The sequence below is a fragment of the Neolamprologus multifasciatus genome, chromosome 14 (assembly GCF_963576455.1).
Source record: "Neolamprologus multifasciatus chromosome 14, fNeoMul1.2, whole genome shotgun sequence".
NCBI classification, from domain to species: Eukaryota; Metazoa; Chordata; class Actinopteri; order Cichliformes; family Cichlidae; genus Neolamprologus; species Neolamprologus multifasciatus.
Window position 1 is genome coordinate 33,506,955 of NC_140452.1, and position 22,675 is coordinate 33,529,629.

Consider the following 22,675-nt stretch of genomic DNA (forward strand, 5'->3'; position numbering starts at 1 on the left):
TCTATGCACTTGAGAACAAAAAGTATCTTGTATGGCACACAAAGAGCATGCATGAAAGCATTAAAATGAATCCTTTGGGGGAAAAGAGAGACCTAACGACAGCAAGGAAACAAGAGAAATCAGAAAGATGAAGTGGAGAGAGATGGAGTGAGGTGGAGAGGAAAAGGAAAGGGAAGAAAAGGGAGGAAAAGAGGAGCAGAGTGCTCTTTTATATGTAAATTGGCTCTCTCACTGATGGCTGGGACGAGTAATGATGACCTCTTCCAATACTTGAACATGGTGTCAGCATTTTTACATGTGCGCACGAACACACACGCACACACACACACACACAGTATTCACATAACCATTCTCCTACACATCTGCACATCTCCATACACATTGAAAAGCATGCAAGTTACTCACAACACGCATACACGCATACACACATGCACACATACAAAAACTCACTCTTCCACACCCTCAAGAGACAGGGAACAGTGTGAAAGTGTGATGATGCATCATTTTCTTTAGCACCTCTATCCATCTTTCCTTTCCCACTGTGTCTTTTTCCCTGCTTTTCACACCCTTTATTTCAGGCAGGCAGGATGATGTGTATTTGTGTGTGTACAGCAATTTCAGTGGCTGAATATTCATATGTGGTTCTACTATGAGAGATTATCTATCAATATTATATCCATATCTGCTGACAAATCTCTTAATATTCAAGTGGGAAGACAAGGAATAAGACAATGAAAATAGTCTGCGGTTACACGTGTGTTTGTAAGAATTCATGCCATGAATTCTTACAAACACACAAGTTGTATTAAACTTGTTTTCTTTGTTGTTTTGAAACATACATACAAGAAGTTTATATTGCAGTAAAAATCAGATAAGAGTAGTTTGACAGACTTTGATTACACAAATTAGGAGTAGGTAGCGGATGACAGGCAATGATTTGTAAATAAATGGACATGAATAACTTTATTAAATAATATTATACTGCAGTATAGTTATCACTAAATAGGCAGCTTATTGTCTTTTTCTTGTCAATTCTTTCTTTAAAGATATAACACATCTTGGGATCAACTTGGAAAAAAGGTCAATGTGACATGTAAAAGTGAGGTCAGAGGTCAAATGTGACATGATATTTGGATGCAAACTATAATGGCAGACAGACCTACCCCATACCTGCCACTCGGAAAGAGTGACCGCACATCCAAACACTGCGAAAAACCTAATCTTCTTGGTGAAGGTGACAACGACTAGTTCTTCTGATGTTGGCTTTTCTTTCAGCTCAAATCTTTCTGGCTATTCTCGTCTGACCTTTAGCTTCAACAAGACATTTTTGCCCAGAAAACTCCTGCTCCTGCTCATCTTTTTCAGATCATTCCTATAAACTCTAGAGAAGGTTGTGGTGGTGCATGTTGTGGTGTGACCAGACATGTCGCCATCTATCATATTTTCAGTGCGCCTTATAATCCGGTGTCCTTATGTATGAATTCTGGTTGTGCTTACTGACCTTGAACTGATTTTATGTTGTACACGACGCTCAAAAATCTGTCAAAAAAAACGACTTTGGTAAGCTACGAAGCCGCACCGCTTGATGGATCGTTGGAGCATTAAGGCTACCGTAGTCAGGAGCCTCGCCGACTCGTAGTAATCTGGGTCCAAAACTCCGTCCGCTTCAGGTCCCAAAGTCAAACGAACACTGCACCATCACTGAGAGTTAAAAACTGTCTAAATTCTTTCATCTTTAATAAAAGGATCAGTGTTGCTGCTTTACCAGGTGTAACAATTAAGTTTGACATCCAGACATCCATGAAAACAGAATTTATTAAATTTAACGGCGTTAGAAGTTAGCAGGAAGTTAGCTCGCTAGTTTCCACCTAAACATGATATAGCACGTTCTGACTGAGAGATTTCTGAAAAAGTTAAAACGTGCAGCTCTGCTATCACTTCCAACATAAATGAAGACAGAAAACTAAACAGCTGTGATGTTTGAAGGGTTACTGGAGTTGGGCAATCTGGTATATAATGATACATGATCGCTAGCGACACAGCTGTTAGCATAAACACAGGGAAGCTGGAGGATGAATGCTAACTTTTTTCCACTCCATAAAAGTTAACATGAGGGTTTTTCATGATGGTTAGGGACAAATGCAATCGCATGGCAGGATGCTGTAAACCGACCAAACTTCAGTCAGGAGAATAATCCATCCACAATACGAGGTTAGTCATTTATATATTGCAGCCTAACCTAGCACATTTGCTGCATAAACGTAACAACAGTAGACTGTGCGTCACTCCTCAGTGATAGCAACACTACCTTTAAGATTTGATGCCAGTAAATATTTAGATCGTGATCATACAGAAACATATCCCTTGTTTCATGCGCAAGATGCAAAAACAAGATTGTTGACTTGAGCGCACACACACATAAAAAGCTCCTTTTTCATGATCCAAACCTCAGCGAGTTTGTACTTTAGCACTGATGAACCAGCTTCACATGGTTGTTTTCATGTCTTCCCCGCTTCCTCTGCCTCTCGTCTTCCTTTCAAATTCACAAAGAGAGGAACTCTTGGGCCCTCTGTGTGAGTTCTGCTCAGCGTACTGCAGGCGAGCGCACAACTCAATAGAGACCAGATAGCTTCCTATTAAACCCGCTCTGCTTTTAAGACAGCTGAGCATTAGTGCAGAGCTGTGTGTTATTGTGCCTGTGCATGCACGTCACATTGCGCTAGAGCTTTTCGTGTGATTCTTTAGATGTATGTCTTTACACTATGTGCGCTCCTGCTCTTTGGTTTATTTATTTATTTATGGGGGGGGTTTTTTGTTTGGTTTGGTTTGGTTTTTTTGAGCTCCTACTGCACCTGTCAGTGGTAGCAGCAGTAGTCTCATACACATACAGCTAAAATAGTTTAGTTTTAGCTTGCGTCTGTGAAATTAAAAATACATTAAAAATGTCTTTTTCTCCCCTTGGCTTTTAAATCTTTTAAGTGTTTTTAGTCTGTGGGTGTCTTATTTTTTGCTACTTGTTTACACACGAAATATCCTCGTGACTCTGCTTTGCAGTAATAAAACAAGTTGACTCAGTAAATCCAGTTGTGAGATCCCACCTCTGGCAATTTGTTCAAACCCTTTCTGACTTTCCTCTTCACCTAGCTTTATTGCATGTGTTTTCCCCGCCGCAGAGCTGCGAATCATCGAGAAGCTGGATTCACTCACTTACTGTTTATCCAGGGGAATATTTAGATGCTACCTACTCAAATCCTGCAGTTTTCTATAGCAACTGAAAAAAATAACATATCAGTATTGAAGACTGACAGCACTTCATAATGTCCGTGGAATAAGCAGAATAATTCTTTGTCACATCTATTCTGTTGGAACCTCCTGTATTTCATCGTACAGAGATATAACACTGGCAGATGTTTCTCTGATTAATAGTTGTGCAGCCAGTCAGACTTCCAAATAAACTCTTAAATAACATCCAGCCGTTAGTCTACAGCAGTGATTCTCAAAGTGTGATGCTCAGTCCCCTGGTGGGCTGTAAAGACACCTTAGATGGGCCATGAAGTCATTTACAAAAGGCAAATATGTTTATTTTGTTTTGTAGGGTTTAAAATAAAGTACTGATACTTACCTGGTTCAGGGTCATTGTGGCTGGAGCCTATCACATCTGTCATAGGGAGAGAGGCAGGGTAAAATGGTAAATGGCCTGTATTTATATAGCGCTTTACTAGTCCCTAAGGAACCCAAAGCGCTTTACACATCCAGTCATCCACCCATTCCCACACACATTCACACACTGGTGATGGCAAGCTACATTGTAGCCACAGCCACCCTGGGGCGCACTGTCCGAGGCAAGGCTGCCGGACACTGGCGCCACCGGGCCCTCTGACCACCACCAGTAGGCAATGGGTGAAGTGTCTCGCCCAAGGACACAACGATCGAGACTGTCCAAGCTCAAACCGGCAACCTTCCAATTACAAGGTGAGCTCCCAACTCTTGAGCCACGATCACACCCTGAATATGTTGCTAGTCTATCACAGGGCATCCTACACCTACCTGTACAGCCAATTTAAATCACCAATTAATAACCTGACACATGCGTGTAACTGTGGGAGGAAGCCGGAGTACCTGGAGAGAACTTTAGAAGGCATAGGGGTAAAATGTCCACACAGAAAGGCACCAGTCGCTGTGAGGTGATGGAGCTAACCACTCCACCACCGTGCAACATATTATTATTAAGCCTGAAAACTTTCTTATATCACGTGTCAATAGTAGGAAAGAGCTGAAACTGAGCTGGTGCCAGATGTAATGATGTTCAGGAGAATCAACCTCGAAAACAGTCATGAGATCAAAATGTTTAAGTGAAAACATAAAGAAGCAACTTCTTCTTCTGCTCGTCTAATAAACAGAGTTTTGATCAAAGGTTTGGGCGCACCGCAGAAGACTTTCTGATTTCCTAATTGGCCACAGCAGTCGTAGGTTTAGGAATGTCAGGGCAACAGTATGTGATCGCTCAGCAGCATTAAAAAAAAGGCTGCTTTAAGATCATCAGGAGTTCATTAGTCAGTTTTTCTCTCCCCCACATTATGATTCAGTTTTCACTTATTAATGAAATATTCTATACATTACATCTACAGTTCAAATTATTGAAAGCAACTTTGTTAAACATTTTATTGAAGTTGCTTTTAATATTTCCATTTTTTAATGTAGTTTTAGTCTAAGTTGGTTTGTGAAGCAAAGTTTGTCAAACGAGTGTGAGTGTACTCATGCCTGCCATTCTGTCCAAGCTGCTGACACCTCAACAACATGAAGAAACTGGTCAGGTTATGGCAGTGGTGAAAAGGAGCCTGTCATTCTACATCTCCACGTTCTCATGTTATTGCTCTCACAAGATTTTTAGAAAACTTGACCTGTGACCTCGACCTTGAGGTTGAGGTCACTGAGATTCGAACAGTTGTCTAGTAGTATCAGTGGAATCAATTTAAAACATCTACTCTCACAATCTTGAGAGTCCACACTACCCTCTCACCTGCAGGGCAGAGTGACAACAATACCCCATCAGCCTTTTGCACTAAGGTGTCTTTTGGCTCTTACCGTGGCAGATGCATGAAGGACTGCTGCCAAAGTACAGCTTTTGTGTAACATAGACAGCATCTGACAAATTAGCATTACATGACACCCGAGGATGTGCTTTGCAGCAGCACATTCAGTGGCAACAATAGAATCAAAAGATACACATTCTCAAGATTATTGCAGTCAAAGGAGTACTCAGCTGTTAGTATTCAGATGCTGAGGACAAATTAAAGTCCTTCAAACTATTACTTGTAATAATCTCTAGAACTTTTCAATATGCTTCAAGTGTAAATATATCATTTCAACTCATGCAGCAGAAGTACCCCTTTTATTATTATTTTTTATAAAAAAAGATCCATATCAATCTCCTCTGTGTCAGCCACTGTTTTGCCATTTTCTCCTATTTTAGAAACCGTAAGTACCGTATTTCCCGGACTACAAAGCGCACCTGAATATTAGCCGCACAAGCTAAAATCAGGGGAAAATCCTGTTTTGTACATACATTAGCCGCACCTGACTAAAAGCCGCAGGTGTTTCAATGTTGACTTATCATATGTAAGAGAATATGCACAAAGGGAACTGTCAGGAAAGAGATGGCTGTTTGGAGACACACCCCTTTTATTAATATTTTGAAAAACAAGTTATGGGTACATATTTGCATAACTTTTTAGGTATATGTACAAGTACCGGTAAATACAAGTACGAAACATGTACTGTGCTTCATAAACGAGTAACAAATGTAGTACATAACAATAACCTACAACACACCAGAAAAATAGATTCGGACTACCTTTTAGGCTCAGGTGCAGTGACACGGCTTTAACAAGAAGAAATGTCAGTCATTCACCACCATCTTTCTCTTCTTCCTGCGCACTAAAACCACCAAAGTCCTCTTCTCCAGTGTCGGATACGAACAGGCTCAGGATGGCTTCGTCATCCACTCTCCGCTTCTCTCCTTCATTGTCACTTTCAAAACCAAATCATGGATGTTTTCACACTTTTCCACGCTGTCAGAATCCACTGGTGGAGTTGGGCATAACTTGCTTTTCGCAAGTTTATCGCCGCTCATCATCCACGCCTCCCGCTGAACGCGTAGCGCTACTTTGAAGTTTGTTTTTCGCGCTACTTCGTACGGCACTACGTTGCCTGGCGGACGGACATGTGAAAAACATACCACTCTTGAACCCCGATCCTTCCGCCAGGCAATGTAGTGCCGGAGAACAGCGGAACAAACAAAACAAATCCTCTTACGATATCACAAAAATCATGGATAATCCTTAGAAAAGCCGCACCTGACTAAAAGCCGCAGGATTCAAAGCTTGTGCAAAAAGTAGCGGCTTATAGCCCGACAATTACGGTAATAAATGCCTCACAGATCCAGAGATGTAAAACATGGTGGTCAATATATTTCCTCTGCGATGTGCGTAAAGTAGCATCTAGCTGTTCAGTTTCAAGTAGCTAAAAATTCAGCCTAAGTAAATGGACTTGTGCTCATGTCCCCGCTGCAAGAAATGGCCTTTTACAGCTTTGGTAGGTAAGGCTTTTAGTAGAAACAGATTGAATAAAATAGCCCACAGGGTTTGAAAGCAACATAAATTCTGTGCTTTTATGACATGAACTGGGGGAAAAGGCTGAACTGACCTATACCAGAGCACTTTGGTTTACATCACTATCTTAAAAATAGTATTTTAGCGACAAAACAAACACATCACAGGTCTAGCACTGTAATTCAGTTCTATTGCAGAGCAAGAAATAACATAAGGCTTCTGCAAGAGTGCTTCGAGTTATTTATTAGAAATTTTAAAAGGAGCACATCAGTGCTTAAAATATATGACAGGGATGAGGTTGGTGATAAATGTTCTGTACTCTTCGATATATATATGCATTTATCTTTCAGAAATCAGAAACTTCATTGAGGACAGGTGCCACTGTGAACTATTTCAGAAGGAACATATTCAAGACACTGATGTATTTCTTTGTTTTGTTCCTGTAAATACACTTCAGTACAGCCCACTGGGCTTTTGGCAAAGGACATTTTCCATTTCATCGCTGCAGTGTTTCCTGTTATTAAAGATAAATGCCACTGCCAAATATTTATCAGCGATATGAGGTTGTTTGTTTGGGTCTTATCTAAACCTAAGAAATAAAAAGGAAACTGTTTTTCTTTTGTGTTGAGAGTATATGGCTTTTCATTTTCTTTGCTTTTCTCTTAACCGTTCATATTTCAACTTCACTGCTTCCACACAGTTTCAACACTTCCTGCCTCATGTGTAACCACAGAGGCAGGAGGCGTCTCAGAAGGAAATGTGTCTTTTGGTGTGAAAGAACATCTGCTACTGTACTCGGCACTGTGATTGGTTTCCGTGACACGCTACTCCCACGCTTGCTGTAACTCATTTCATTCCTACCAGTGAGCCACTTCCTCACTATAACTGAGGGCAGTGCAATTTTCAACAGTTGGTCAAACAGTATTATAAATACCATAATTTATCACTAGGACTAAAGTGTATAAATAGACCTTGCCTTCTTAGTAATCTGACTCGCTGTCATTATTTCAGTCTTTATTCATCTTCTTTTGATTAAAGTTTTGTATGAATAACTTAACTCATTTTAACTCAAGAGTAATTCCAAACTGGGTTTTCTTTTTCACTTTTTGAGCAAATCACTACACTAAAGCAATAGTGGTGGAGCAATAGTGGTCAACAAGAGCTTTACAAGAACCAATAAAAATATTATGAATCGATAGTGAAGATTGTGTGGTTGTCCTGAGCTCAGAAACTGTTTTCCATGATCATTTTTTAGAATATATGCTTCCAGTTATATGAAATATTGTGAGGTAATGACATATCATCATATCACTAAGAAAAGAATCAGCTGGTTGGGAAAAAAAATGGTGTCAATCTTCAGTATGATGAACCTGCTGCGACATCATAAAAAGCTCACCAGCTCATTTATACAGGAATAGTTGTACAGCCTTACCATGAAGTTTATCAGGTTTAGTGAATGCATTCTGGTCACTGCAACCTCCAGACAACTAGACTGCAGGTGGTGAGATTTAACTAAGGACTGAGGAGGCTGAAACCACTTTAATCTTTTCCTGCTCTTACTAGACTGTCCTACAGTCTAGTAAGAGCAGTTAGTTGCTAGATTCACAAGATCACATGAGATTACAAACTGCAGGGAAATCACAGGAGTTATAAGAGGCAGAAAACTACACACACCACGTATATGGTTTTGCTATTTATTGTGGTTTAACCTGTCAACGACAAAATTCTGCATCAAGCCTTGATAAGCCTTGTTAATCCGTAGCGTGGTCGTTAGTGCTGTTGCCCCACAGCAAGAAGGTCCTGGGTTCAAATCCACAAGCTGGTTAGTTTGCACTGTGTTCTCTCTGGTTTCCTCCCACAGTTAAAAGCCATGCAGTTATTAGAGTTAGGTTAATTGGTGAATGTAAGTGGAAACTGTTGTTTATCTCTATGTGATAGACTGGTGAGCTGTCCAGGGTGTACCCTGCTCTTATCCTTTCACTTTGGGGTTATGCCCCAGCTCCCCTGCAACCCGGATAAAGGAGAAAGGAAGTTGTTGTAAATCCATTAAATTTTTATGTTAACCAGACTCTAAACTTTGTTGAGCAATATGTTAATATGAAGACAACATGTAGTATTTAAGTAACCAAGTAGTACTGGGGTAAAAGTTATTGAATAGTGTTGGAATAAAGTGACAAAACTGTGAAGGATTAAAACATTTCAAGAGCTCAAATTACTTCATCTAAACATGTTTCAATCGCGTTTTATCAACACAAAATGCACAGGTTTATTGAATATGAATAAGTTGCATTGATTTTTAAACCTCAGTTGTTTAAGTTTCTGCCAAAGCAAAACATCTGTGCGCAACCACTATTGAATTAGGTATATCTAACATGCTCTTTTTTTCAGTGCTCATTTATCCCTTCCCTCACACGTTTCCATGCATTCTTAACCAAGCTCTGCTCTATTATCCCTGCTCTTGCTCAAATTGTAGCGCTAGGCAAGGTTAAGCCCCGTTATCACCTTTCATTTGTTCATGGAGTCTCTTTTTACTGAACAGCCTTTTACACCTTCTCACAAACTTAAATCTTAGGTCTACATTCTTAGTCATCCAGGTCATGGTGGTCTCAAGCGTTTGAAATAAAGGCAACTCTACTTCTTTTTTAGTCGTGAAGATTTTTCACCTCCCATCCAAGATGTTTCAGATGATGGAGTCCTGGGCATTTAACCCCTTAAAAGGGGTCCTAAGAGCCACTGGCCCATCCTGTAATCAAGTCATTAAGAATCACCCAAACTAGGGAGTGATTCAGGGCCATCAAAGGGGCCAAGGTGTGAATGCTTTGTGAGATGTTGCTCCACCTGCCATCATGTGAGTTATTAAGGTCACATGGGTCAAGGTGTGAGTGGGGGGTTGAAATACCAGAGAATGGATCAAGACTGTGTTATATGTGACTGATAGCTGGTATCATAGGCCTCTGTTCAGTGATGGTTATCTACGTCCACTGTGAACAACCGTCATTAATGACCCATGCTGCGATTCACACCTTGGCTCATGTGACCCTTAACGACTCACATGACTACAGCTGTGAGGAGACAAGGAGGTTAAATACCTGGGACTCTTCATTCGTTTTTAGAGCTGAAGAAACCTCTTGGTTTCTTCACAAGCCTAGTTCAGTTGCCTTCATTGCAAATGCTCAAGAACATCCTAAACTACTGCAGTTATAGTCAGCCAAAGTAAATCTTCAACTAGTAGTTGTAAAAGTAAGTAAAAAAACTAACTTAAGGTTCTTTCAGAAGAAATAATTCCAATTCTGACCAAATCTGACCATCTTACACCTCCATCCATAGTCATATGTTTTCTAAAAGTGGAATTATATTAGTCTGTGATCCCAGCACACGAACTAGTGACGAAATACGCTAAAGCTCATGTGCTGAGCTAAACTCCACAGGTCTAATTATGATATCGCTTTAATGTTTTGATTAGTGAGAAAGCTTCACATTCAACTTGGTCACTGTTCATACAAGTACGTGTGGAAGCTGCCACTGGATGCACCTGCTATTATACAACCACTATATATAAATATATTGAAATGTGCCAACGCTGGTATGTTCACACGCAAACCTTTAAGTATAAAACACAGACATGTACACATTCTGAACAGAACATACAAATCTAGCCTACTGTTTTTAGATAAAGTTCATTAGTTGTTGAGCTGCACGGCAAAGTCACTTGACTGTTTCGCCATTTGTTTTAACAAAATGACCACACTGTGGGTTTTTACCATGAGTAAAAGTTATACAATGGCTACCAAACACTGGAAGACTTTAAACTTTTAAAGACTGGGACCCTCACACATCTAAAAGTTGTCTTAAGGCTTTTAGTTTGAGACTATATACTATAAGATTTTCCAAAGACTGGGGATCTTGAAGGGTTGCAGTTCAGAAAACCATAAACAGATCAACTTTGAGACTATTTCCCATCATCCCACTGGTGGAAATTTATAAAAAAGAAAGAAACATGAAAAATTAGAACAGAATTAGGGCCACTGTGCTGGTACTAAGATTTAAAACACAGACACAACACAACGTATGCTAATCTAAGTTTACTGTATCACTAGCTGATGTTCTCATCTCACTGTTGGCAAACGTGCAGTTTTTTTGTTTAAATATTAGAAAACGGAAAGATGTTTTTTCAGACAAAATAGAGCTTTATTAGTGGACGTCCTTGCTAAAGTTTGATAGTAAAAAGTGAGAAAAGCAAAAGAAGAATGACAGACAAAGCTCTGCTGTGAAAAAATCCCTCTAGGTTAGCTACTCTATCTGCTCACACAAAATTAAAGAACTATTTTTCTTCTATTGTTGTTGTGAAGATTGAATGTCTGTCGGCAGTTGTTGCTGCTACCTCTGAAAAAAGAGTGGCATATCAGCAGCTTACCCATCAGCTGGTTCAAATCAATAGCTGACTAGCTTTAAAAGCTTCAACGCCAAAGTGGACCACAGAAGTAGCAACTCCATACAGGGGTAATCAACAAGTAGGATTAGACAGGCATGTATGCAGTTACTGTGTGCACAATGTGTGTGTGTGTGTGGGGGGGGAGTAAATTAGCCAAGTCTTTTGTGCTTGTGGCCTTTTCTTAAAATGCTCCTGCATGTGCTTTTGTTCTTGTTTAGCGTGCACTGTTGTTGGTACCTATTTTCATTTCTGCTACAGCCAATCCCATAGAAACAGTGGTGCTGTAGCCCAGAGCAATCGCAGTCTAGAGGAAGTAAATCAACTGCAAAACAGATGCAGCATGTGTATGTGTTTCAGCATGAGCTGGTGAGTGTGAGAGGAAGTGAACATGGCACATTTAACAGGCTTGTGAGCAACAAAAAGATGCTCCCTTCTTCTTCGGTCAGCTTGGCTTCATGCTTATGCCTCCAGCTCCTGGCTAGTAATCGTGGACAGAGAGGTAGATAGACAGTGGATGGATTGGAGCTCATGTATGCTTGTGAAAAAAGCATGGACCGGGTAGGATGGTTTAGAGCTGGTATCAATAATTCTGAGGTCATATCATTTGTTTTTAAAGAGCCAGTTTCATGAGCGATGATGCGGTGATGCTGGCGTATGACAGAGGAAGCAAAGTAAAAGAAGTAACAGGGATGAGGAAATGTTGGAAATATGTGCTGACAGCATTTATAGATATGCCAAATGCTCTGTTTGAAAGTGAGATAATGAGTGAGAACGGCTCGCTGTAAACACAACTCGTGGAAAACATTAAACAGGTTACAGATTTCCACAATTCATTCTGTTGTTAAATAGAAGAGACACTGCAGATGAACACAACATCACACCGCAAAGCCTGGAAAAAAAAATTGATTGAAAAAGAGGGAAAAAAAATTACTGCCACACAAAATAATAGCCTTCCCGGATAGAAAAACACAATTCACAGCTGACATGGCAGACAGTGACAGCATAATGACTGTTGCCGCTAATGCAGGTACTGCACTGCACTCCAACAACAATGCAGCAATTTCATTAGTAGGGTACATTCTGCCAGAAGGATATTGAGTTGTGATGCCAGAAATACCAGTGACAGAGAAAAATTGGAATTGGTGTTGTTTTGATGGCAGTCTAAATGGACAAAATGAGGCGCAAAACGTGCAATAACAAAAGCAACAACGGGCTTGTGAAAATCTGATATTATTACAGATAATAATCTGCATCCACTCACAGGATAAACTCTACAATATAATATATCCTCTCTAAGACTGTCACTCCATCTTTTCTTTTCCCCCAGGCTGGAATAAGCGAGTGGACTATGAGCCGGGAACAGGCAGTAAGCAGCTGTTTCCCAGGATGCACCTCGAGACCTGTGGCGGACCTCTGTCCTCGGTGAGGACCACGGTGGAGCTGCAGACCAGCCACATTGGAAAGGGCTGCGACCGGGAGACCTACTCTGAGAAATCTCTACAGAAACTCTGTGGTGGGTTATTCGGGGTTACTGTGTTTTCATAATCACTAGCTATTCTTGTGTGGTCGAAATGAGCAATAATTAAGATAAAAACTTGTGACTATTAAATCGATGGTTGATATGCAGATTTACACAGTATATGGCTCATCAAAGACTGCTGTCTGAGGCAACTAAAAGTTGGGGCAGTAAATTAGAAGTTAGATCCTGCTAAAAGCATTAGCGGAGTCCATGCGTTGAGCACCAGGGTCAGACGGAGCCCGAGGTGTGTTTCTGTGCCCTTTTTAAATCAGCATCTGAAAGCTCCCAGTCCGTGTTGCTTTCTTATCTCCACTTATGTCCCCGGTAAACCCCTGTGCTAAATGAAGGCACCAGAATGGCAAGTTAAGGCTGTGTCACTAATGATGTGACAGAGCGAGGGCATTAGCCGCCCTAGATGCAGCCGCGCTTTCTCCTCAGTGACTGATGAGCAGTCGAGCCGCCGTGTCAGTGCCCAGAGCGCCAGCAGAGCAGTCGAGCCTATACCCCCACCCCTAGCTCCTCTCCACCGAGCTCCACTCTGCTTCCCCACCCACACCGCACTGCCAGCAGGAGGGCTGGAGTCATCATCTTTGACTAACGGCTTTCACAAGCCACATTCCACCTAATCTGAATGCATAACATCCACTCCCTGCCTCCCCTGGCTCCCAGTCCACGCATGGTTTACCACTAAAGAGGCCTTTTCAGGCACCTCATAATCGTTATCTGATAGCAAATAGAATAAATTGTAATAGCTTTTTTAAAGCACAATCAATTTGAGATAATGTACAAAGACATCGGGCAAAGGAAAGGCTGCAGCTGGGTGCTGGAGGAGTCGATGGGTATTTATTTACCGAGGGAATCTAATTACTGGAATCAGAACGTCAACGGCGCTACGAGCACGCAGTGGAGAAAAACAGGGTTTTACAAACGAGTGAAAAACATCGATTAACGTGCTAATGTGTTATTAGCGGAAATGAACAGATGCATGTTAGAGTTTCTTTGCCAGGACAAGGGACACGGTGAGTCGTGACACTTCCTGTTTTGTTTTGGGTTTTTTTGGTTGGTTGGTTTTTCTCCTATAACATCACGGCTCCCAGGTCGCTTTGATCCATTTCCGTCAGTAAGCCATTAGAAACGATTCATAAATGTATTTTAAAGGCATGAAATAAATTGTTTACTGTCACACGGGAAAAGCAGAAGATAGATGGGTGAGGGCATGTTGCATGCATGGAGGAGTGAGGTGAGCATGTGTCAGGGGCTGCGTTTGTCAAGGTGACGGCTCGAAAACAAAGACTGGACGGGGCTCAACATATTAGGGTTATTGTGTCAAATTAATGATGGAGCTGCTTTGAAAGGAAGGAAGAGAAACCAAATGAGCCAGCTCAGTGCAGGGCGGTAACAACGGGTCTGTTTTGTCAGGATGTGTAGGGATCGTGTCAGCTGTAAGCCGTCTGTGCGACTGGCTGATTCTTACCAAGCCTTTGCTGTCTTTCTCTCTTTGTGTTACCATAGTGCTTGGTTAGTATTTCCTCTCTGTTTCCATAGAGGTGCATTATAGCAGTGAGCTATGTTCTGAATTTATGAATAGTGGCTCACATTTCTTTTGAAAGTTAGCTTCATTTGCCATGAATCAATAGCCACCGTAGCTATCTCAGCCCATTGATTCCTTATTAAACCCTGCCATCTGCATTACTCTTAAGTAATCATAGCCAAGAATAAGGCAATGCACACTGCGTATCTGCCATGATTGTTGTTGACAGATCTACTGTCTCACCTCTTGTTTGTTCCCACGGCAATAACCCCAGGCGCCTCGTCGGGTAGCACTGACCTCCTCCCCGCTCCCGGCACGGCCACCAATTGGACAGCGTCCCTGGTGTCTGACAGCGGGAGGGACAGCGACTTGATCTTCAGGTTTGACGGTCGTCAGGCAGCCAAAATCCCAGACTGGGTGGTACCCCAGAATTTGACAGACCAGTTTACCATTGCAACATGGATGAAGCATGGGCCTAGTCCAGGGCTCAGAGCTGAAAAGGAGACCCTACTTTGTAACTCTGACAAGACTGGTGAGTCATTTGTTAACACATTTCATGGAAAAAAATATATTTTTTAATACTTACAAATATATTTCTTGACATTTCATTAGGTTATAAGAGATGTCTGGGTAAGTTGTAGTAAGGGGGGATTAGCATAAATCATAAATCAGAATTAAATTCAAACACCACAAATTAAGTGCACCTTGATTCTTTGGTGGATCGTGTGTTGTGTGGTCAGCTGACAGGAGAATTGTGGTCTGTGATACCTCAAGTGACAGTGGTGCAATAAAGACTCAGAGTCTGATAATATCTGTTTTTGTTTGATGTAAAACCATAAATCACTACTTAAATCATCCTAATATCACTCCTCTATACAATAGAGATACACATGTATAGAATATATCTATAGGTCCACCACAGATCTAAACAGCAACTGTTTGTGAAATTATATTTAAATAAATACTTATTTCAGTGTGATACTGTTTAATAGTGGCACATTGAACAAAATTTGCAGCTCCGTGGACAGCATGCCCTCCCTGCAGGGATTATTTTGTTGTTGTTTTTTTAAATTCCAGTGAAAGACTATCTGCCTGCAAACTCACCTCCTTCAGAAAAGTGCTGCTGTCCCAGATTTGCGATAGCCACCTGTCAGGCTTGCTTTACCTGTCAGCTGTGAGTAGGTGAGGTGATTTGGTCCCTGGTGTCTACTCCTCTTTTTACCTCCCACAGAGATGAACCGTCATCACTACTCACTGTATGTCCATAATTGCCGCCTGGTGTTTCTGCTGAGGAGAGACTTCACCCAGGTAGACACCTTCCGGCCGGCCGAGTTCCACTGGAAACTAGAGCAGGTGAGGCGCTAACGTTGGAATACGTGTGATAGACCAGGAAACTTGTACTCTGAGCTTATCCTCAGCTCACCTTTTTGATGAGGTATGGACCTCTCGCACAGAGAGTTATGCAGCCTCTAGCCTGGATTATACCTCTATTAATCATCCACTGGGATATTTTTTTCTTAGTTTAATCCATGGTGGTCTGTGTCTTGCGTTAAAATAGAAGGCTCCCGGTAAGATATTGGGATTCACTGGCAGCGGCAAAAAGGTTTTAAAGGGAGTAGGAGCTGTAGGGGATTTACTAACACACATCATATTCACCCAGTGATTTGCAAACAACCATGGTTTTGTGGGTGTAAACTGTAACCAATTAGTGCTTGGCTATACTAGAAATTCCTCTATAAAAACAAACAAAAAAAAACACCTAACCTTTAATTAACCCCATTTAATTTAGAGAATCCACATACTAGTTAATATCCATGTAATATCTTAATGAATTTAGGGACTGAATAAATGTTTGGCATCTGCCCTTTCATATGATTCCTTCGAGGAATGGAACATTTCCACACATGAAAATTCCACAATTAGTTAATAATAAAAACAATAGATGCGATGGCTTCCTCCAGGGTTGTGCATGTGTGTGTGTGTGTGTGTGTGTGTGTGTGTGTGTGTGTGTGTGTGTTGCGTGAAGACAGAGGCAGCTGTGTGTTGATCATGGATGCTGTCTCGGAGTCAGACAGGTCCTCTCGACTCACAAAACCCCCACGCTCACCCAGTGAGGACATTTGATTCAGGAGGCACACAGCTGAGGCTGGACATCCAGATGCAGCACCCTGGGCTAATTTAATCAGACAGATCACTGGTCCTTGATTGGAGAGATAGCATGAAACAGGTCATCCATCAGTCTCCTGACAGAGCATGGTGTGCGTGAGGCCCCATCTGGAGGAATTTAGACAGAGTTTCTATCGAGTATCTGTCATGGCTATTGGTCTGTTTTTCTCACTCTACATTTTCTCCTTTTGTTTTTAATTTGTTCTGTTCTTTTTTTTTTTTTTTTTTTTAAAAAGACATCTGACCAATCTGGATATTTCACAGACGTCACTGCTACAGTAGTATGGCTTCTGCTAATGACATTAACAGTGATGTTCACTGTACTTTCTCAGGCGCTGTTCAGATCAGCAAAAGTTACAGTGGCTACGAGAAAAACTAAGCATGGCTGGAATTTTTTGCCCTCATTCCCTCTTTCTTTTCAACCAATCAAGCAGTTATAGTGTATGTAGAGTATTTGTTTATATGTTGAATCAAATAGTTTGCGAGTATTAAAAGTGTTATACTACTGTGATGTCACTAATTAGATTTCTGAGCAGTACCTGAAAACTACTGGGAATACTGTAGCATCACCTTTGACTATGTTAATGTTGTTAACATGGCCAACATTATAAACATTGGTATGTTAGTACTGCCAGTTTGATTGATCGTGTTAGGATTGACATTGAGCTTTAAGGAACACTATTAATCAGCATAACTTGTAATTTGTAGCCACTGTGATGTCAACCTTTGGTTTGTGGACTAACATTTTGAAGACTTTAGATTTGATTTGGATGTCAACATCTTTCAGAGAGAGAAACAATGTTGCAAGAGCTAATCTCTCTGAAACCTCCAGGACGCTCTGTTCATATGTACTTGTCTATCCCAAGGAAACAACCCCAAAAACATGCAGTTAATTATCATTTATTTTGTTCTCAATTTGATAGTAATTGATAAAATGAATATGATTCTCTATTAAAGGAGACTTGAAACTAGCAATCAAAACCAGAAACTTCTTAGAAAAGTAATTACAGAGTATCAATCTAGTGAGCAGTAGGACCTTCGTTTGGAGCTGGCAGAGCTGACTTAGTGGCCTCCTCCTCCTCCTTCTCCTCCTCCTCCTTCTTCTTCAGGTTTTGTACATTTCCATTCTGGCTTCACTTTCCAAACCTAGAGGCCAGTGTTGTGTAAGTTGACACATAACAAGGGCTTATTCACAGTTCACAAAGAATTAAATGAAGCAGATAATATTCATAGTTCACCATTTAATTAAGGTTAAGCAACATTTATGACCGCTGGGATGTGTTCCAGGCCCCGGGCAGCCCTGAACTGGATAAGCAGAAAAGGATGGATGGTTTAGATGGATCTCTAAACTATTCTATTTTCATTATAATCACTTCCTATCAACAAATCCATCTTCACATCATTGCATAATGTTACTTCTTGCTACCTCCTAAAATAAAAATATTATTTTTGCTTTTCTATATTTCTTTTAAAAGTACAAGACAAAGCAACGTGAATACATGTTTTAACACCAAATTGGTTGTTCATGTGGCTGATGTTGTTACTTTTTTTTCTTTTTTTAGATAAATATAAAAATATTCAAACTAAGAAAAATGAGCTCAGATAGGTACAGTGGTCACAAATTTGACAGAATTGACGTGTTCATCTCTGTATTTGTTTAAAAATTGTGCTCTACAAACAAAGTAAGAACAAAATGTAAATATTAGGTGCTAGTGTCACATCAGTGGTATCTGTCTATTTAGACATATAGATTTCATTTCAACTGTCTGACTCTGATATTAAGTGACAATGGAGGTAAATAGAATTTAGTTGCTTACTTGAATGTTGTAAACTCACTTTTACAAAATTCAAGTGCAACTTCTCTTCCATTAAGTGTCTTGCTGCTTTGGGCAATCGACACTGACACAGTTCACATTTTCATTCTAGCTACTTAGCGTTCAACAGTCTGCCATATGGTCAGTGAGCTTCAGCCTGGCTAAGTCCCTCTTCACAAATCCCCATTGTATTCATTATATAGTATGTATCATACATAATAGCAGCATTGCTTTGAGCTAAGCCACTAAGGTTTAGGCTGTTTATTGTTTACCAAGAAAACAGTCCTAGTTCAGCATACTGTCATTTGCTAAATGGCACTAGTCAGAGTATAGCTGAGGCTAATGTAATAGAAAAATAGCCTCACAGAGCCATTAAGGTAACGCAACCTGCATGCAGAGCGTATCCAGTTTAGAGGCCAGGAGAGAGGCAATTTTCCCTTTGATGTTCTTGCTTGTTTATGATAATTCTGCAGTCATAACATGACTCATTATAAAATGTATCATATCACACTTTTGCCCCATAGTTGTTTTAACCATATGCCACAGTTAATGAAATCCCACATGAAGGAAGTTAGTAAATTAGAAGTGAGTTTGACAGTTTTGGGGGTTGTTTTTGCTGTGGCTTAAAAAGGGTTGAGACTTATTGATTTGATTTATTTCATTAGCACGTCTCACGGTCTACTCTGGCACCACATAGGCACACAATAGCTGTTTAACTTTCTTGAGCACATTTAGAGTTCTCACTCTTTCGCGCGTCCTCCCGCTCATCCTCCTCCCTCTCGTTAATAGTTGTCTCTGTGAATCCTGGGGGCATGAAAGGAAACTTTCATTAAGTCGCTATCTCCCCTCGCCTTGTCGCTATTTCCTCCTCATCTGCTAATGTCTTTAAAACAAAATGAACTTCTGAATACCTCCAACTTAGAGAACAGAAGAATCCTCCTCTCCCTGCACTGGTTTATCAAAGAAGTAAGAAGTCCAATTAATTTCTCATACAATCCAATCACGCACTGCGAGCTGCTTCATAATAACCGCACCGGGGAGGTGGGGAGGAGATGGTTGCAGATATTAGTTTTACCTGCTGAAAAAAATAAAGAGTGTACTATCTGTTAATAACAGGCAGCATGGTTTTATGCACATTGGCCTATTCTGTTCAGTACGCTTAAACTTTGCTCTCTGTGCTGTATGCATTGTTGGGAGATGAAGCCTGAGGTTTTCATTGAAACTTCACTGAAAGGTTTTGCAATGAACATGTACCAAATGTGTCTTTTGTGCACACTTTCATATTCTTTAAATGCAGATCCGAATAAGAGTGTCTCAAAGAAGGAGGCTGTCAGTCTTGAAGATGTTTTCTGCATGAGCCAGTACTGAATGAACCCCTGCAGGTGTTATAACTATGTACAAAATTGGATCGGGTGCGCACGGTCTAAAAAATAGCCTTTGGTGCTCGAAGGTGTCTGGGAAATTCACTGTATAAAAGAGTGCCTCACAGACCCAGACTCCCACTTTAGTTCTTTCACAGTGTATTAACAGCTTGTGAGGTTTTATTGTTCCATTCACCATATTCACCCGGCGCCTACTTTCCTCCTGACATCGGATGGTTTTATAATAATGCACACTGCTGCGTTGTAGTTTCAAGTCTAAACAGAGGGAATTTGACAGGGGATTTGACTGTTATCATGTTACTGATTTCTGATTGATCAGCATCTGAAAACACAAAAGTAAAGACAAAAATATTCAGCACACACACACTGTCATCTTTAATGATTAAAAAAATAAATATATATATATATATATATATATATATATATATATATATATATATATATATACACAATGACCCGTTACCTGCCATTAAATCGTAACAGAAATTGCCGATTACAAGGGTATTTCCAGTCCCTCCGCTTCCTGTTTCAAAGACAGAATTTGTGAGATATGTGAGAATGAATATGACCATATGAAGCCCAAAATGTAACATTTTAAAGAAGCAGTCAAAGTACAAAAGCCTTCTAATTACCTCTGCCAAAGAGGATGTATAGGAGGTAGCATTTGCATGCGTATGTGTGAATTTTTTCTGTCAGTAAACATGATAGATCTAAATATTCTGGATGAACCTCTGCAGGGGTGTGCAGTGGGGTCATGTTATCAATCCATTAAACTTTGGCTTACATCCACCGGGGTCTTCAGGCTCAACTTAATGATTTATTGGTCAAAAATGGACAAAACACTTTAAAACTTACAAACTATGATTTTTGCAAGTGTGGTGTGTATTGTGAACATACAGAAAGTACTGTATTTAAAACTTTGCTGCCATTTTTTGTCTTTACAACATATAAGAAATGATTTGCGGGGATTCTAAATACTTTGGCCCTTTGACAATATTTGACCTTAAAGGAGGGTCAAACTTTTATAAAATGTCCTTTATCTTAAAAATGATGCGTCAGATTTTTTGTTTGTATTGGCAACATGTATGAAGTGAACTACTATATGGGGATTTTAAATATCACATTATAGTTTCCCCTAAATATCACGTCACATTTGACCTCTGACCTCATTTTACATCTTTCTTTCTTTCAAGTAGACCGCAACATGTGTTATATCTTTAAAGAAAACTATTACCTATTACCTAATCCTGCATGTCATAAATGTCATGCCTGCATTTTGCACTACAAACTGTATGCAAAGTATGTTTAAAAAGAGCAAAGAAAACAAAATAACATGCATAATGGGGAGATCATGGCTCAAAGAGTTGGCAGTTCGTCTTGTAACCGGAAGGTTGCCGGTTCGAGCCCCGGCTCGGACAGTCTCGGTCGTTGTCTCCTTGGGCAAGACACTTCACCTGCCGCCTACTGGTGTTGGCCAGAGGGGCCGATGGCGCGATATGTCAGTCTGCTTCTGTCAGTCTGCCTCAGGGCAGCTGTGGCTACAACTGTAGCTGCCTCCACCAGTGTGTGAATGTGAGAGTGAATGAATAGTGGACTTGTAAAGCACTTTGAGGGCCCCGAAAAGCGCTATATAAATGCAATCCATTATAATGCATATATACCGTATGCAAAATAAAATACTATTCCCTTAAAAATAAATACTGCTCAGAGAGCGAGCTTGGAGGGCTTCTTGTAATTTGAATGTTTTCAATGAGAGCAACAGATGTACAGTAGTTCGGTTTTTAGCTCTTATGGGTTAATAAAATTGCATTTCTGTAAACACCGCACAGTATTCGCCGTTTTGAATTCACACATCAAATGAGCAGCAGCAGGTAATTTCCACCAGCAGCTGCCAAATAAGCACTGACTGAGTTTCATGTTTAGTGTTGACACAACTGTCTAAATTTCTATTTTTACCATCAGTGGGGGAAGTCCTGTTGCAAATAGTCATAAAACATTAACTGTGTGTCCACAGGCAGCGAATCTTATGAAGTTTTCAACAACAACAACAAAAAGTACTCTGAGCACACAGCTTTTTTCCCTTCTGTTCTCACAACACTCTCAGCTGAGAGCAACTTTGTCAACACTGACATTTACTTACAATCTAATATTAAAAGGAGTATTTCAACACTACAATAAACACTTAGGGTTGTGCTCTGAAAGCAGGCTCATGAGCACTTCCAATGCTAAAAACACATCAGCGAAAAAGTGTTTCATGGGCAAAAATCACCAAGAAAATAGTAAAAAATTTGTAGCTTTACGTTTTGCTTTTGATACAGTTGCAAAAACCAAAGTAAAAAGCTGGGATTTTTTGATCAAGAAGAAGTCTTAAAGTGTTAGTCGACATTTTTCCATCTTGCCGCCCTCTACATGAATTGCAGACTATTTCGATGCAAAATGAATTACAATAGAGTCAATATGCTCTCTGTAGATGTGTTTTTGCCTGCAGCTAACATTAGCATTCAACCATATCATAGCCAAGATTACGGTTACAGTGTAAGTGACACAGCGAGGAGCAAAAACACATTTATTTAAATGTGGAAATAAAACACACAGGATGCAGCCAAGCTTACAGTGGAACATTACTTTCTTGCACCTTTTCATGCAGCCTCAGAAATGTTTTGATTAAGTAATGTCAGTAATGTTCTGTAACATTAATGTTAATAAAAGTTTAAAAACCAGATTTTCACCTGCTCTGCTTTCAGTTGTCAATCAAAGAGTATTAAATTTAGCTGTCGGCGAATGGTTGTGTCTCTGTGTTGGCCCTGCGACAGACTGGTGACCTGTCCAGGGTCCTATAGTAGCTGGGATAGACTCCAGCCCCTGTGCTACCCTGATAACTATAGGTGGAATCATCTTTATGTTATTTAAAGTATATATGTCATTTGTAAATTATTTCTCTAAAACCATCCATTTGATATACGATTTATCAGTGTTACTTTAAAGGACAATAGCCTGCTCCCTTAATACCTCAAAAACATTTTAAGCACTAATAGTTTAAAAACTTGCTTCTAATCAGTCCTCTACAGTTAAGAGACTGATTTTGAAATACAGTAAGTCTTCCTACAGCAAACTGTAAATTAGAGGGTAAGTAACAACCACATAATAACCTCATAGTATATAATGGGTCAGTACACAGGTGCTGATGAACTTGTTCAAAATGCCGAATTGCAACCAGTTT

General features: G+C 40.3%; 1 protein-coding gene and 1 long non-coding RNA gene across 2 annotated transcripts in view; both read left to right on the plus strand.

The window, feature by feature from the left end:
• The window catches only part of LOC146504470 (calsyntenin-2-like), a 325,046-nt gene that overhangs the window by 229,488 nt on the left and 72,883 nt on the right, over nt 1–22,675 (plus strand). Inside the window, exons 6-8 of the mRNA XM_085131085.1 lie at nt 12,371–12,556; nt 14,368–14,625; nt 15,325–15,446. Coding sequence (XP_084987211.1) covers nt 12,371–12,556; nt 14,368–14,625; nt 15,325–15,446 — 566 coding nt within the window. The remainder of the gene's footprint in view (nt 1–12,370; nt 12,557–14,367; nt 14,626–15,324; nt 15,447–22,675) is intronic.
• On the plus strand, nt 768–10,603 carry LOC146504473 (uncharacterized). Its single transcript, XR_014868768.1, has 2 exons — nt 768–8,377; nt 8,439–10,603. It is a non-coding gene; the product is annotated as an uncharacterized LOC146504473 (long non-coding RNA).